Raw genomic sequence first — 15,624 nt, 5'->3', positions numbered from 1 at the left:
GATCATCGAATTGCATCTTTCTACTACAATTGTATTCTAAGCAGCGGCAATTGAAGTGGTCATAATAAACCATAGATAGGACTCTCGAGGACCCCGCCCATTTATCTTCCTCCCTATTACCTTGAACACCTTATACCGCTGCACATGTCGCAAAGATGAGTGCCTCAACCGTCCAGCATGCGGGTTCGGTCTTTCAATCAAGTACGTTTACTGTAAATCTTATTGGAACATGATCACTAACAAGGATCCAGAGGCTACCGCACAAGCTGCTGCCGCTTGTCCGTCAAGAAACTGGTCGGGCAATATTCCAATGTCCACAAGTCAGAAGTGTCCATCAAGGCAGGCTAAAGTTCGTCCGCCCGTCTGAAGCCGATACTGTGGGATCAAATGGATATCTCCGCCCAAGTTCGAGGAGGCGTGTATCTGCCAGTCGCTACGTTCCAGTGGTATATAAGAGATATTACACTTCAACACTTCGGAAAGAGCTCCAACAGAATGAAGAAAAGACCGCGTCTACCCATGTCGAGAAACCACATGAGGCGGTACCTACACACGTAACCGGTCCCTGCGCACAGAATGAGGAGAATTTCCACTTTGAAGCTGAAGATTCTGGACATGATGCTGAAGAAACCGCCGCAGATGGCGGGCAAATAGCCGACGGAGATGGTGCGAACGTGGCGTCTAACGTTCCCAAAAAGCGCAAACATTTTGACCTCACTCTTCCAGCAGCAAATCTCCTCAGTGCGGTGGATGCAATACGTCTCGCCCGGGAACATGGACTGACCGACGAGGAGGTTGTGCCCACCGCTTATTCGGCAAAGGCCGAGCCTACATGGGCGGGAGATATCTTGCGCCACAACCATGTGCTTGCTGCAAAGATGAAATCAGACCTTGCCGAGAGCCGGCGAACCGAGAAGATGCAGGCGATGCTTGCTTCGAGGCACAAGCTGCCCTTGATGTCTGAGAAAGTCCGACCAAGGTTGTTGGAGCTCATTAAGAGCTGTGACGTTACTATCGTCTTGTCCAAGACGGGCTCCGGAAAGACGACGCAAATACCACAGATCATCCTTGACGACAGGGTCTCCAGTAATCAGGGACCATCCACAAGTATTTTGTGCACCCAACCACGCCGGATCGCTGCCACGTCGACCGCTCGAAGGGTGGCGTATGAACGTGGAGAGATGTTGAAGGACTCTGTTGGCTACCATATACGCAACGAGAACTGGCTTCCGCGGCAACAAGGGAGCATTACCTACTGTACAACTGGCATCCTGCTGAACCGCTTGGTTGCGGATGAGTGGGGGACACTGCAATCTCATTCGCACATCATCATTGATGAAGTCCACGAGAGAGACGTCCAAATTGACTTGGTACTGGCAATTCTTCGCAAGGCAGTGCAGCGCAGGAAAGCTGCTGGCGAAAGATTCCCCAAGATCATTCTGATGAGTGCAACAATTGACCCAAGCATGTTTCTCGACTATTTCAGGCAACCGACGGACGCCGGAATCGCCCTTACTGCAGAGAGTTTCAAGGTTGAAGGCTCCACGCACCATGTCCAAATGCATTATTTGCCCGAGATATTGTCGGAGCTTACCAAAGGAGACGATCTCGACCCCACCATGCATGCTCTCCTCCAGGGGAAGAAGGCCGAAATCTCCAGTGCCGATTATATCCGGAACGAAATGCAGTTTGTGAAGAAGCAATCCCGAGGTCCACAGTCTGAACACAATAGTCAACCTGACCAGTCGACAGTCGCGGATGCCACGGAAGGTGCTTCTTCAGAGATAGACCGTGGCTATGTCGGCCTGGCAACAGCGGTGATAGCACACCTAGCACACGGTAAGCCGCAGGGTGATATATTAGTCTTTCTGCCTGGGAGAGCAGATATTGACGAGATATATCATCTCCTAACCAGCCTCAGACCACTCGGCGTCAACTTCACGGACACCGCTCGGTTCAAAATCTTCAAACTTCATTCTCGGTTACGCGACTCCAACGACGAGGTATTCCAACCGCTGAGCCCAGGATGCAGACGGATCATTCTGGCTACAAACATTGCCGAGACTTCCGTCACTCTGCCTGAGGTGGTTTATGTCGTGGATAGCGGATTGCTACGGACTCAAAACTTCGATCCGCTTACACGGCAGCGGAGCTTGCCATATGACTGGATCAGCAAGACAAGCGTGATTCAGAGACGTGGCCGTGCCGGACGAGTTCGAAATGGGCACTACTACGCGCTTTTCACTAAAGAACGACAGGAGTCATTCATAGCGATGCGCCGTCCCGCCATCGCCGTGTCTGACTTGGTCAACGTCGTCCTGCAGCTCAAGGCTCATCCGCAGCAGGTGGACGTGCGGGAGTTCCTGCGTGAGACGATCGAGCCACCTCCGGGCGAGGCCGTTGAAAGCGCCATAAAGGACCTTCAGAGTCTGCATGCCCTGACGGTTGAAGATGAAAAAATCACAAACCTAGGCCTTCTACTCTCTCGCTTTGCTCTACACCCAGCGGCTGCCAAAGGCATTTTCCTTGGAGCATTGTTCGGGTGTCTGGAACCCATGTTGATTTTGGCATGTCACAGTTCCACGGATTCGCTGATCTCGCATTCAGACTTTACAACGCGACAGCTTGTGGAAATGAAGCAGCGCCTGGCGTCAGATTACGAAAGCGATTTGGTGTCCTTGATTGAAGCATTTCGAGAATACCACGCAGCTTATCGGGCCGGAGACGTTGATCTCATGAAAGACCTCCAGCAAAGACGGCCCGTCAGACACCACGTGTACCTGGATATGATGCTTGCCAGCAGCGCCGTGCATGACATATTGGCAGATGTCGGTTTCTTACCCGGTCCGGAAGCCGGACACACAGTGTTCGAGCTTTTGCCACCCGCGATGAACTCGAACCGTGACAACATGGTCCTGGTGAAAGCTCTGGCACTGAACACCATTACTCCGGAGCTGGCGGCGTGGCGGGAACGGAGACCGTCGAAAAGGTTATGGAGTTTGGACAATCCGGATGTTGCGGGACTGGTGCCTCGCGACAGCGTGAACGAAAAGCCTACCAGGAGGCAGAGCCGGATGACCCGCAAGTACAGATCGGACGGGCGGCTGCTCGCGTATTCGTGGAAGGAGTACGTGGCCGACTCGAACCCCAAGAGCGTCTGGCTCGTGCAGACGTCCATGGTCACGCCGTTGATGGCCGTGCTGTTCAGCCGCACCGTCTCCCTGACGAGCCCGCGCATCGTCAAGATCAACGACTGGCTTCGTCTGCGACTGAATGCCGAGGAAGGCACACCTCCCGTCCTAGCGGAGCATAGCGCGCGCATCCTGGTGGAGTTGAGGAAGACCATTGGCCGATTTGTCGCCCTTGCGTGGGAGGAACTTGGATTTCTCGATCTTTCACGAATCCCAAAGGATAGCAGGACCGGCAGCAGGAGGCTGGGTCGGGACTCGCCATCGAGCAAGAAGAATGTGGTGGAGGAGGAGAAGGACAACCAGCGCCGTCCTCCTTCATCCCGGGTTCTGCTCAACGATACTCTTCGCAAAGTCCTGGTTGATGCCATTGTCAACATGCTCAATGAAGATGATGCCTACTGGCGGGCTTTTCGAGATCAAAAACGCATCGAGAATCTCGAGGCCGAAGCTAGGCGGGTCGAAGAAATGAACCTCGCTCGCGACAACCAGCCCATCGAAGAGGAAGACGACGACAGCGACGACGACGCTGGTGGTGACGATATGGAAGACTCAGAAACCACCACTGGCAACCCGGCTGATTCTGGTTCTGGTTCTGGCTCTGGGCCTCGGCCTCGTGCCCGTGTCGCCCGTCCTAATACTGGTGATGCACACAACTCGGACGTTCTTGCCGACCAAACATTGGCGGCACTAGCATCCATGATGAGCCAGCGAGGAAACAGGCCATCGACCGCATCTCCGCCACAGAATCTTGAATGATTGTAACAGATCTAGTTCCTCCGCGTCGGGGCAAACAGGACCAGTGAGATAAGCAGCGTGTTTCTGCTGGTGGGGAGGATGGGTACGCGCCAACTACATACACATGTATAAATTCTTGTAGTATATATCTGCCATGATACCTGACCAAAACAATAAAAGTTGGACTCAATACCTATAGTCGTACCATCATGAATCTGGTTTGCTTTCGTGCGCATAGCAACAAGGCAGATGTCTATCTACCTTTGTACTCATAGTTTTCTGTCTTTCGAGGGCTGTTTCAGATATTCTCATATCTCCCCGTACCTATGACCCAGGAAGCAGGTGGTAAAGGTGTCTGATAAGCCTCTGGACAATTGACCTGCGCCAAAATAGACCCCCACTTGTGAGCAGCCGACGCATGTGAAACCACATCCCGGCTGACAGGCATCAAGTCCTCGCGCATCGATAGTAGGGAGTCCCCGTGCTTGAAGCCCAACTTTCACATCAAGCACACCAGCAACGAGGGAGATCTTGGATAGTCACTTTTGATGAAAGAGGCAAAAAACTTCATCTCACAAAGTCCTCGAGTCGGACGTTGTGAGGAAGTGAAACCCCCTTCCTTGGGGGTTTTCTTTCGGTTCCAATGTTAGGTTCACATGTTTTTTGGGGGGAGGCCTGGACTTTTTTGTGCTAGGAAGGGGAGGGGAGCAGGGTTCGAACATGGGACTTGGGCAGGAGGAAGGGAAGGGAAGGGAGGGGAAGGGAAGGGGATTGCCGCGATTTTTTGTTCATTGACATCGTTGTTGTCGTGATGATCTGATCGTGATGATTTGATCCGTCCGTCGTCGAAGTGTTGGGGCCACAACCGTCTCAGACACGCCTTCTGACCCGGTGTCAGTTTGACCTGAGCCTGCGAGGGATTGTTGAACAGAATTCTGCGAGTCCAACATATATCCTTTTGATTTTGCCTTCGTGCAGTGAATGCTGGCCCTTGGCGCGTATTTTTGGAGCGTTTAGTGAAGAGCAGGCACTAGGGTAGAGTGACTGCCAGTGATGCCTCATGTGACGAGCATGCCATTCCGCGGAGCAAGTGGAAGGAAAACCAGTTTACGACGTCTTCTGTTTCTCGTTGTTGTTGCGTTTAACTTTCCACAACTGAAAGATCCGCAAGAAATACCAGTCAAAAACACCCGACCAAGTATATCCGCCAGCAAGCCAGTAAACCAACCAACTCTTATTGCCCTCCCAGATCCAGTTCCTTCTCGCTTCTCGCAACAGCCACCTCCACGGCCAAGGCCCAGCACCAGGGAGGACCTGTCTGACCACACTCTCGGCATATGCTTCGGCGGGCATGGCACCTTCTTGGGAATGGCCCTGACGACGCAGATAATCCTGCTCGACGGGCGAGTAGACGCTTTGGTCCGGCAAGACGCGGGTGACGTGTGCGTTGATTCTGGATTTCACTCCCCCGGTGACAACAGTGATGACTTTGACGCCCAGCGGGGCCATCTCGACCCGCAGCGTGTTGGCATATGCATGCAATGCCGCCTTGGATGCATTGTATACGCTCCCAAAGACGTATGGGATCACGCCGGCCAGACTGCCTGTCATGACGATCGTGCCCTGAGCCAAGATAAGTAAGGGTGCGAATACTTGACATAACCGCATTACGGCGAAGACGTTGACGTCGAAGATTCGCTTGGCCTCGGCGAGGTCGATGTCTAGTGCTGGCATGACATATGATACACCTGCGTTGTTGACTGAAGATTTTCACGAGTTGTGAGCAGAAAGAAAGGAATGGTTTATATTGGAATGGGCAGGATGTCGGGGCGGTGTTTTGTTTGTCTCGACAGCAACATACATACCCAGATAATCAAGACCACGACCACCAGTTAACTTCTCGACGCTGGCGACACATGAGAGGATCGACTCGTCGTCGTCCACTACCAGTGGAAGTGTCTCTATGCCTTTTTCGGACAGGCTGGTCAATTGGCTCGTCGAGCGGGCTGTCGCAAACACACGCAATCCTTTTGAGTGGAATGCCAGACTGAGAGCATGGCCGATTCCGCCTGGCGCACAGCCGGTGATCAGCACGGTTTTTCTCGTGTCGGTCGAGGTCATCGTCGACCTTATTGATAGTAATATGGGCAGACTGTCTGATGGAGGAAGCAGGGAGGCACAGGGGACTGTCCTTTCGATGGATAGTGTAGAAATGCAATGCTCCGAGTCTGCCCGTTGCCAGCACTGTACGGTCGTATTCCCTCGGAAGCCTGGCTGGCCTCGTTCTGGGCCAAGGAACGTCAACTATATATTCAAGTAGTGGCTTCTTCTGTATTTACTCGGTACTCCTTATCATGACTTTTTGTATACTTCAAGTTTGAGTAAAACAACATATGGAGTTAACAGAAGAAACCCATTTCCGGTAGTGGTGGATTGGCAGTGAGTGGAGGCTGGATTCCCTCGGCTGCTTGCTTACCAACCCGCGTCATCGGATCGCTTTGACTGGCCGAAATAATAATGTCAACTATTTCCCAGAGGTAACCACTGCTCGCCGGATCTTGAAGATGAGGACCTCACCATCCTAGGTACCTTCGTGTAGGTATACCTGAAGAACTTATCTATTCCGTCATCTATCTATCTATACACGGACAAACCGCCGCGAGCAATCATGGCCCTCAACCCAACCAGCCTCGCCTTCCGCGCAGCCCGACCTCTAACTCTCTGCCGACAAGCCGACCCGCGATCCTATATCCAAGCATGTCGATCGATCGTATCGAGTGCGAGTGCGGCCTCGATGCCTCCGTTGATGCGACACAGACAGCAGCAACCACCCTTTGTTGCTGCTGATATCGCTACCGCTACCACTACAACTACGCGAGGAACAAGAACCAAACCTTGTCCGCCGACCAGAAGGCGACTATTTTCCCACAGCGCAGTCCGCCGGGCGACCGTGGTATTGCAGAATCCCCGAGTCGACGACGACGGCAACGAGATGACGATTGAGATTTCCGAGCGAGCAGCAAAGGTAGGACATCTCCCAACTAGATATATATTGCCACTGGTGTCAAGTTTACTAATGTGATGTGCTATCTATAGCGCCTCAACCAAATCACAAGCGCACCTCCACAAAAGAATACTCTCACACAGTCCACCCCGTCCGAAACCCAAAATCAACATCTCAGAGTCACAGTCACTTCGGGCGGGTGTCATGGGTTCCAGTATTTGATGTCGCTGGAGGATGCGTCCAAGATCGACCCGGAGGAGGATACTGTGTTTTCGTTTGCGGCCGCCGAGAACAACACAACAAATGAAGAGAAGGGAGGTGGTCAAGGTCAAGGTCAGGCAAAAGTCGTCATGGACCAGCCGTCGTTGGAACTGTTAAAGGGAAGCACGGTCGACTTTACCACCGAGTTGATCGGGAGTCAGTTCAAGATCGTGGGCAATCCTAGGGCCACGAGCAGTTGTGGCTGCGGGACGAGTTTTGATATTGAGTGATGGACACCGAACACACGGAAACCCAACGATGGAGGTCAATTGTTTGCTTGCCAATACGGGGAAAGGCAAGACATATCGATTTCACTGGCACTGAAGAATCGGCCGTGCTCGCTTAGGTCTACGCTGGGAGTCAGTTTGCCGTCAGTGTTCTTGTCGGCCTGCGGCCCTAGCAGCCTCCTTATCGGTCTGTGTGTCTGGCAACCGCACACCCCCACTCGCTCAGTACCTACAGTCATGCAATGCTATGCTGCACAGCGCTGGGTCCCATCAATCCAGGTCTTCTTTGCGCCGTGGTGCAGTGGGTAGAGGTGCCTGCCTTGGCCGATGAACCTTCTTGCCACTCGCCAATCCATATATGGGCGGGGCGCGCGCCGTCTCGCAGCAAACATAGAAACAGCCATGGCATCGACTATGCCCTTTGCTGACCGTTTTCTGCTTATTCATCCACATTCCCTCAAGCGGGAATAGATAGATTACTTACTGCAACGGTTGCAGCCCGCGCCCTGCCAGTGTGCCATACAGAAAGAACGAAGGGAAGGGACCAAGGCAGGTGATGTGCAGGAAGTCAATATAGAAGAAGAAAAGTTCCAAGGGCCCTGGAAATCCCCCCACCGCGACCACCACATTGACATGGCGAAGAGGGAGATTCATGATACCCTACTCCAAGCCGAGAGCCCAACAAGCCTATCTCAGGACCGTCAGTCAGTGTGGAGGAGACGAAAATCATTGTACATGTAATTAGATCAACATGCCTACTGATAGGCCATCGGGCTCAATATGAAGAGAACGATTTCAACACTCCTCGTGCATGTTCCCATCCATTCCTGAACACCTTGGACCGCATGGGAACATGCACGACGAGTGAGGGTGTCATGAAAACAAGTAGATTATGGAAGATAGCGGGTTGCTCTCCAGCATAGACGGAACATATCTTGTAATGTTTACAGGAACGCAAATCAGCAGGAACTTGAACCTTGGGGTACCCAGTCCACCGGCGGTCCACCACTGCTGTCGCCATAGAACAAGAATGAAATACATTTGCCCAAACATACCCCGTAGAACGGAACCGGGGGGAGACAACCACCCAGTTCCTCTCTAATTTGAAAACAATCCCAAACCCGCTCTTTGTTCATTCTTCAGCCAGTTCGCCCAGCCCGGCTCATGGGGCCCCAGTTCTCCCTTGGATTCATCTGATATCGGACCAGTTTGCCCTGTCGTCTTTCCCGGCCCAGTTTCTCATCGAAGACAATGTTGAGCTTGCTCAAGTTGGTGACTTTTGACGGACTTGGTGAGCGGGAGCGGGATCTTGGTCTTCCATTTTGCATAGGTTTGGATTTGGATTTGTCTCCCTCTCCCTCCTCGCCCTGGTCTATCCTTCCACCTTCAATTTCGATTTCGCCGTGAACACCGTTATTAGCAGGCGGCTGCGCAGATAACTTGGAACCGGAGCCATCTGCTTCTGCTTCTCCTTCTCCTCTGACATGCAGCGCCGCCGACGATGACGCAGGCTTTTCATTCTCCAGTTTCCACAACATACCCTGCAAGACAGTCTTGAGGTCATCCTTGGTATCGCACCTGACAAGCTGATCCTTGACGGTATCTTTAAGCTCGGCAACATGGGCTCTCTCGGTGCCTCTGACGCGGGCGAGAATGTTGTAGCCGGCGGAACCATGCTTCACAGAGCCTTCTTTGATCGGTGCCTTTGTCCGCATGAATTCGCGAATGATCTCCCAGAGCACGCTCCAGGGAGCATTCGTCTTGATGCTGCCGGGCTTACAGTGGGATCGGGAAACGCGGTATCCAAGCCCCAAGAGCGCCCCGCGCATCATGTCTTCCGAGGGCGTGGCGCAGTGAATGACCTTGGCTAGCTGGGTGGGCATGATGAAGAAGGGACTGTTGTCAATCGTCGTGGGTGGAAGGCGCGGGATAATGCGGGGATCGGGGGCTGCAGCAGAAGCAGTAGAAGCAGAAGCGGTTGAGGTTGTCGTCGAGGCGTCGGGTCTGTTTTGCGGCGACAAGGTGAGATCTTCCTCCAAAGCCAGCGTCAGCATTCCTTGCATCCGCTCGGTCGTCCCATACACCGTCTTGTCCAGGGATGGCACTCTGTTCAACATTCTCTGCACAAAGTACGGATTATGTAGAGGGCCCGCCCACATCGGTCCGCAGAGGTGTGTTTTGGATCCGCAATGCTCACAGTTCGGGGTTGTAGAAGGTGCTTGTGCAAAGGAAAACTTGAAGAACGTCTCGCCGTTTCTCGACACTTGTGCCTGGCTCCGTAATAGAGGCTGTGTCGTCCAGGCCCCGCACCCATGGCCGCAGTTATACACCGTCATCGTGGTCCCGGCCAGAAGTTTGACGTCTTGCTGTTTCCGGTGCACGCGGATGAACAGTCGAGCATAGTAATCGATGTATAGAGACAAGAGGGGTTCGATGGCCAGCCCGTACTTGGCTGCCGACAGCGCCACCGCATTGAGGATCAACCGCAAGCCGCCCTCGTGCGAATGCGGCCCTTTGATGGGCATGCCTCCGTACAAAGCGTACGTCTTCTCCGGATAGCCGACCGATGCGAAGACGCCGGCATCCGTGCATGTCACGCACAGCATCCCTCCATCTTGCAGTGCTTGCAGCCCGGCGTCTAAGAATGGAGCAGCTGTGCCGTACGGGTCGAGGTCGATCACGTCAAATCGATGAACATACTCCGGACTCTGTCCCCGCTTCTCGTTTCCGACTTTGCTGTACATGAAGGCTCGGGCATCCCCCAGATTGGAATGGACTTTGTCCTGGATCTGGTTGTGCTGGATGTTGAGCTCGATATTCCGCACCGATTCGGGAAGGATGTCGTTCGCTACCACGTTCGTGGCAAACGGTATCTCCTTGGCATATCGCAAGGCTCGAAGACCTGTTGCAGATAGGGCATCAAGAATGGTAAAGGGTAGTTGTTTCTTGGTAGGGGTGGTCGGGTCTATTGTACTCGGACCTCCTTGCCCGTTGCCTTCCGTCACGCCGTTGGTGTTGGCTCTCTGCTGCTGCTGCTCGTCGTGCTCCTGTCCAGCAGCTGGATCAGCAGTTAATTCCATGACCATCGGGTCATCTTCCCCGTCTTCAGGTTCTGCCGTTGATTTCGGCCTCTTACTGGCATTGCTGGTTAACGGATCCGAATTTTCCTCGTCTAGTTTGTTCGCTTTCCGTTTGAGCGCATTGGACTGCTCTGGCTCGCTGCGAGCGGATTCAGTCTCATCAACTTTGGCCGTGGAGGGTTCCCTTCGTTTCTGCTTCTTGCCTTTGCCGTGGTTGGTTTTCTGCCGGAACCGTTCTTCCTTCTCCAGCTGTGCACCCTCGCCGTAGACTGTAATCGCAAGCACCGTCAAGTCGCGATTAAACTGCTGGATTGGATTGTAGAAGACGGCTTGATTTCCTTCATCGTTGTTGTGCCCTTTCTTCCCAGTCGATGGTTTTCCTGATGCTGGCTTCTCCTCAGCATATGCAGCGAGAATCGAGGCCAGCCCTTCCTGGGCACTCCTGTACTTTTTGCCATCGATGATTGTTGGCTCTGACGACTCCGAGGAAGTCATCTTGGGCCGGGGATGCGTTGTCCCTATGCTACGCTGGGAAGTGTGGAGAAAACCCTGTCTGGCTGCAAAGAGATCGTTTAGTAGTCCCAAGACTGTGTTCCTGTTTGGTCGAAAACTTTTACAACATTTTAGAATACGCATTACCTTCCCCGACTTTGACCAGAGCGTGTGAGATGTGTGCGATGGACAAGGACTTGACAGATATATAGACTGTTGTAGTATGGAAGTGAAGCGAGACGTACCTAAGCAAGCATAACTTTTTGCCAAGCCTGAGATCTACAAGTGGAAAATCCGTGCAATCGATTGAGTTGTTATACCACCACCGCTGCTGCAGAACTACCATTATTCATATGCGTTGAATACTGCATACTAAGCAGTAAAATCCTCCCCATTAGAACTACTTCCAGGCTGCTCTGACCCATCTTATCATAGTGAGAGGTTGATGGATCATGGTCCTGCTTATCCGGGCCTCGACGTCCTGAGCTCCAGGCTAGTCCGGTTCTCAGTTTCCTCATATTTGGTTTTGGAGGCTTCTGCGTCCAGCTGTACACCTTCATCCCCTGACCTCTTGGCCTCGCCCAACTTGGGCGGTGGTACCATTTCCAGAAACTGTTCCAGAGGTTTCGCAGCGACTGTGACCCGGATGCTCAGCAGCGAATTGCGAAGCGCACCTCACCAGCAGGAAGAATCGGGCTGAATTTTATCAGCGCGGATAAGTTCTGCGGGTATGTTGCCACTGGGGAGTGGTCGCCACATCCCAGATTACCGTGTAGGTCCTCCAAAGGCGTATCCCAGCAGCAATTTCGTGGCGAGTGGACGTCTCGCACGGTGAGCGTAGTCTGTCCGGACTAAACATATGGTGTTTAGTAGGTTCGTGGTATTCGAGCGTCATTGACAATCTGATACGTGAATGAATGCGCTCGTATCAGGTCAAGCGCCAGCAGGAACATAGCTCGCACAACCGGGCATACATCCAGTCGGCCTGCGCGGATCGTAGTAGTCCTCGTCATCATCAGTCATGTCGCTGTCCTCCGGTTCCACGGCAGGCTTTTTCACGTCGCCATCGCTCTCTGCTTCCTTTTTGGCAGGACCAGTATTGGTCCCACCCTCCACGGGAGCAAAGGCATTCTTGAACCCGCCCTTTTTAAACCCGCCGCCTCCTGATGTCGTCGTCTTCGTAGTAGGACCTAGCTTTATCTGCATCAATGGGCCCTTCTCTTCTTTCTTCGGCTGCACCTGTCTCTGCATTTCCTTCATTTCCTTCAACCTCTTCTTATGTTGGTGGTCATAGGAAGATTCATGCGCTTCGAACTCGTTCATGCGGCTATATCCTTTCTGACACAGCGAGCAGAAGAACGCACTACGCGCCTGCTTGGCCGACTGCGTGTTTGCAGGGGGAAGCGTGAATCCTCGCTGGGGACACAGGTACTAGTCAATAATGCCGACAACAGATGGAGCGGTGGCAACATAGCAATAGCACTGGGCACCGCACTGCCATGAGTGCCGGCGCAAACTTACCGGAGCCATGATGGTAGATACTGCAGTACTGATTGCAGGGAGAGGAACCAGGATGTACTAGTAGTGTTCGAGGATGTCTCGCGTCAACAGAAATGCAGACCTTGAAGACGTACGAGAGCCGTGGAAGATGGAAGTCAATATCAAGCGGGTTCAGGTTGCGGTAGTACCACTGATGATCTGCCGGAGTTTTATACGGTCGATCTCAAATGCCTGTTCTCTCAGGCACCGGGAGCCGAGCCTCACCCCACTGGCACTGGCAGTGTAGTTCCGCCAGTTTCAGCCCTGCCAGCTCGTCCGCCCACTGCATGAAGTGCCCCTCCTCTACACGAGTGGTCGTTCTTGACCTGTAGAGGGTTGCTCATCCAAGGCTATGCGGGATTGTTAGCGGGGCGTGGTACAATATCCAGCCTATTTAATTAGGGAGGGATCTTTTCCAGCATGAGAGAGCAGTCCCGCTACGGAGATTTTATCTTTCCTCTAACCAGCGGCCGCGGGGTTGAGGAACTGACAAGGCTGAGGGTAAATTAATTCAATTTCAGGTCGGTACAAACACTCTCTGGCGAATGTCGCCCCTGAGGGCTCATCTGGTTCGCTATGCGGTTAATCAACGTCCGCACCATGCAACTGGAGGAGTTCCACAGCGGGCAGACGCCCCCATATGCGATCCTGTCGCACAGGTGGGAATCGGAAGAAGTCTCCTATCAGGACATGGGAGCACCGAAAATCTTTGGCAAGAAAGGCTACGGAAAAATCCAGTCGGCATGTTGGAAGGCGAGGCAGAAGGGTCTCTTATATCTCTGGGTCGACACATGTTGCATTGACAAGACGAGCTCGTCTGAACTGACAGAAGCCATCAATTCCATGTACCGGTGGTACAAGGAAGCCGAAGTGTGCTTCGCGTTCTTGGCCGACATCGAAGTGCACATGCAAGAGATCTCGACCAGCGTCTGGTTCACCAGAGGTTGGACGTTACAGGAGCTCATCGCCCCCAAGCATGTCAGTTTTCACGATCGAAATTGGGTGTTTCTCGGCACCAAGGACAAGCTGGCAGGCTACCTCTCCAAGGTCACAGGCATTGACATGGACGTTCTGATCGGACGCCGAGGTCCGGCTACCTGTTCGGTCGCGCAGCGCATGTCGTGGGCTGCGAAACGAGAGACGAAGCGAATCGAAGACCGGGCTTACAGTCTTCTAGGGCTTTTTGACGTCAGCATGCCAATGTTGTATGGAGAAGGGGAGAAGTCCTTCATCCGTCTGCAAGAAGAAATCATCAAGCACTCGGATGACCATTCTATCTTTGCCTGGGACCGGGGCCACAAGGGTTACTTTGGCGGACACAGCGGTCTTCTCGCCACGTCGCCATCCCAGTTCGTCATGTGCCAAAACGTGGTCCCTTCAACCAGGACGTTACTCAGCACCGGCGGCTTCTCCATCACCAATGTCGGCCTGTCGATCCAACTGACCACCATCCCATGGGCCATGGAGACCTATCTTGCCATTTTGAACTGCACCCTGAGAGACCGTCCGGAAAGCAGACTCGGTATTTTCCTCGAGCGGCTCACTTCTTCTCGAGTCCAGGAACAATTTGCTCGCGTGCAGTATGCCGGAGCCACAGTGTGGCCACTCGAACTGACACATATCCTGAGAGATTCCATGCGTCAGGCTCGACCTATCCACGTTCGACAGACCATAATTGACGCTCCCCTGCATCGGTGGCCGGGTTTCCGTCTTCACGACCTGTACTTGCCGGATTATAGTGACGAGGAGCTTGTGGACGCCAAATTCCATTTCCGCGATAGCTTGCGCGCTGGAACCCGTTACAATGCAGAAGAAGTTGAATTCGCCACCCATTACTGTCTCAACGGCGTGTCGGACCTACCTCGCAAGCCCATCTTCTTTGGCATACCGGATGGACGGGGGACAGTGGCGGTGATTCACATCCCCGCGCAGAAACGAGATAAGAACGGGGACCGGATTTGCTGGATGAAATTCGGATTCGACGAGGAGTTCGCTCCCATGTGCATTTTCGGGAGGCGGCGGTCGCTGTGGGGCGGCACTTCGGCGCACCTTGCTGTCAATGCCGAATCGTACGCGGACGCAGAACACTATTACGGAGAGCATGCACTGCTGTTTCGCAATGACTGGATAGTCCAGAATGACGGTTGCCTCGACGTACCCCGGCCCACTCTTTGGCGACAACGTGATTTTTGCATCCTTCGTGGCCACCGGGAGCAAGGGCTGGACGCTCGAATATCATTCTTGAGACTTCACATCTCGATGCGGCTGTACCCGGTTCCGGAAGGGTATGCGCCATCGGGACGGCCCGCAACTTTGTTGCCGGGAATGAATGTATGGACGATTAATATTAATTCCTGGGACGATCCCAGGCAGGACGATGCCATGAAATCAGCATTTGACGGCGCGGAAATTGTTTTGAAGATGTTTGTTTGAAGCGAGCGTTGGTGCAGGCGAATCTAATTATTATACAAGTTCAAACATAATTGAGCGTTATTTTGTCGAGTCATCCTCGTTTCAATCGAGTCAAATAGTGCGGCGTTATACTCGCCCAACCACTATGGTCTGGGCGCCTCCTACCAGCCTTGCCGCGTCTCGAGGAGGCATGTCTGCCAGCATCAAGATCCTTAGGATGGAAGGGGTCTGCTCTTAAACACATATCCGGACCATGACGTAGACAAGGCAGGCAGGCAGTCTGTGCCAATCCATGTTCAACAGATACTAGTACGCAGAAAAAGCATGGACAAGGTAAAGGTACAAAGTACTCACCATACCGAGCAGAGACAGAGACAGCAAAATCGGGCCACGCAACAGAAATTTTATACATGCATAAGGTACCCAGATATTGCATTGGCCAATTCAATGTAATTGTAGGTCCTCTGACTGTACTGTGCTCCATCTCAATCATTGGTATCTGAACGTACTGTACATGATTCTTCAAACAATATGTTCAACAAGTCCAAGAACAAGACAGGCAATAAAAGAGAAACCGATCGCGCCACGTCATGCATCGTCACCATCCAGATTGCCAGTCGCCACGAAAGACAAAGTAATATATACGCCAGAAACCCGAGCTTGCCTCGCCTCATCTCATGCAT

At 52.9% G+C, this 15,624-nt stretch overlaps 6 protein-coding genes across 6 annotated transcripts; 3 read left to right on the top strand and 3 right to left on the bottom strand.

Annotated features, from left to right (window-relative positions):
* The first annotated feature begins 5 nt into the window (after nt 1-5).
* On the top strand, nt 6-4,133 carry HMPREF1120_07163 (adenosinetriphosphatase). The gene is made up of 2 exons (XM_009161378.1): nt 6-201; nt 252-4,133. Exons 1-2 carry the CDS (start codon nt 178-180, stop codon nt 3,945-3,947), a joined length of 3,720 nt encoding a protein of 1,239 aa, XP_009159626.1. The 5' UTR covers nt 6-177; the 3' UTR covers nt 3,948-4,133.
* A 900-nt stretch (nt 4,134-5,033) lies between these two features.
* HMPREF1120_07162 (short chain dehydrogenase/reductase (Ayr1)) lies at nt 5,034-6,047 on the bottom strand (the record flags this gene model as incomplete). The annotated part of the gene is made up of 2 exons (XM_009161377.1): nt 5,034-5,686; nt 5,792-6,047. The coding sequence occupies 2 exons, from the start codon at nt 6,045-6,047 to the stop codon at nt 5,034-5,036; spliced, it is 909 nt and encodes a 302-aa protein (XP_009159625.1).
* On the top strand, nt 5,084-8,599 carry HMPREF1120_07161 (uncharacterized protein). The gene is made up of 2 exons (XM_009161376.1): nt 5,084-6,951; nt 7,023-8,599. Exons 1-2 carry the CDS (start codon nt 6,595-6,597, stop codon nt 7,419-7,421), a joined length of 756 nt encoding a protein of 251 aa, XP_009159624.1. The 5' UTR covers nt 5,084-6,594; the 3' UTR covers nt 7,422-8,599.
* HMPREF1120_07160 (tRNA (guanine-N2-)-methyltransferase) lies at nt 8,558-10,993 on the bottom strand (the record flags this gene model as incomplete). Its single annotated transcript, XM_009161375.1, has 1 exon — nt 8,558-10,993. The coding sequence occupies one exon, from the start codon at nt 10,991-10,993 to the stop codon at nt 8,558-8,560; it is 2,436 nt and encodes an 811-aa protein (XP_009159623.1).
* Nucleotides 10,994-11,923: 930 nt separating this feature from the next.
* HMPREF1120_07159 (uncharacterized protein) lies at nt 11,924-12,520 on the bottom strand (the record flags this gene model as incomplete). Its single annotated transcript, XM_009161374.1, has 2 exons — nt 11,924-12,406; nt 12,512-12,520. 2 exons carry the CDS (start codon nt 12,518-12,520, stop codon nt 11,924-11,926), a joined length of 492 nt encoding a protein of 163 aa, XP_009159622.1.
* A 244-nt stretch (nt 12,521-12,764) lies between these two features.
* HMPREF1120_07158 (uncharacterized protein) lies at nt 12,765-15,408 on the top strand. Its single transcript, XM_009161373.1, has one exon. It carries the CDS (start codon nt 13,106-13,108, stop codon nt 14,960-14,962), a length of 1,857 nt encoding a protein of 618 aa, XP_009159621.1. The 5' UTR covers nt 12,765-13,105; the 3' UTR covers nt 14,963-15,408.
* Nucleotides 15,409-15,624: the final 216 nt, after the last annotated feature.

Source organism: Exophiala dermatitidis, assembly GCF_000230625.1.
Source record: "Exophiala dermatitidis NIH/UT8656 unplaced genomic scaffold supercont1.6, whole genome shotgun sequence".
Taxonomy (NCBI): domain Eukaryota; kingdom Fungi; phylum Ascomycota; class Eurotiomycetes; order Chaetothyriales; family Herpotrichiellaceae; genus Exophiala; species Exophiala dermatitidis.
Note: the sequence above shows the minus strand (reverse complement) of the source record. Positions and strands in the feature narration are given on the sequence as shown.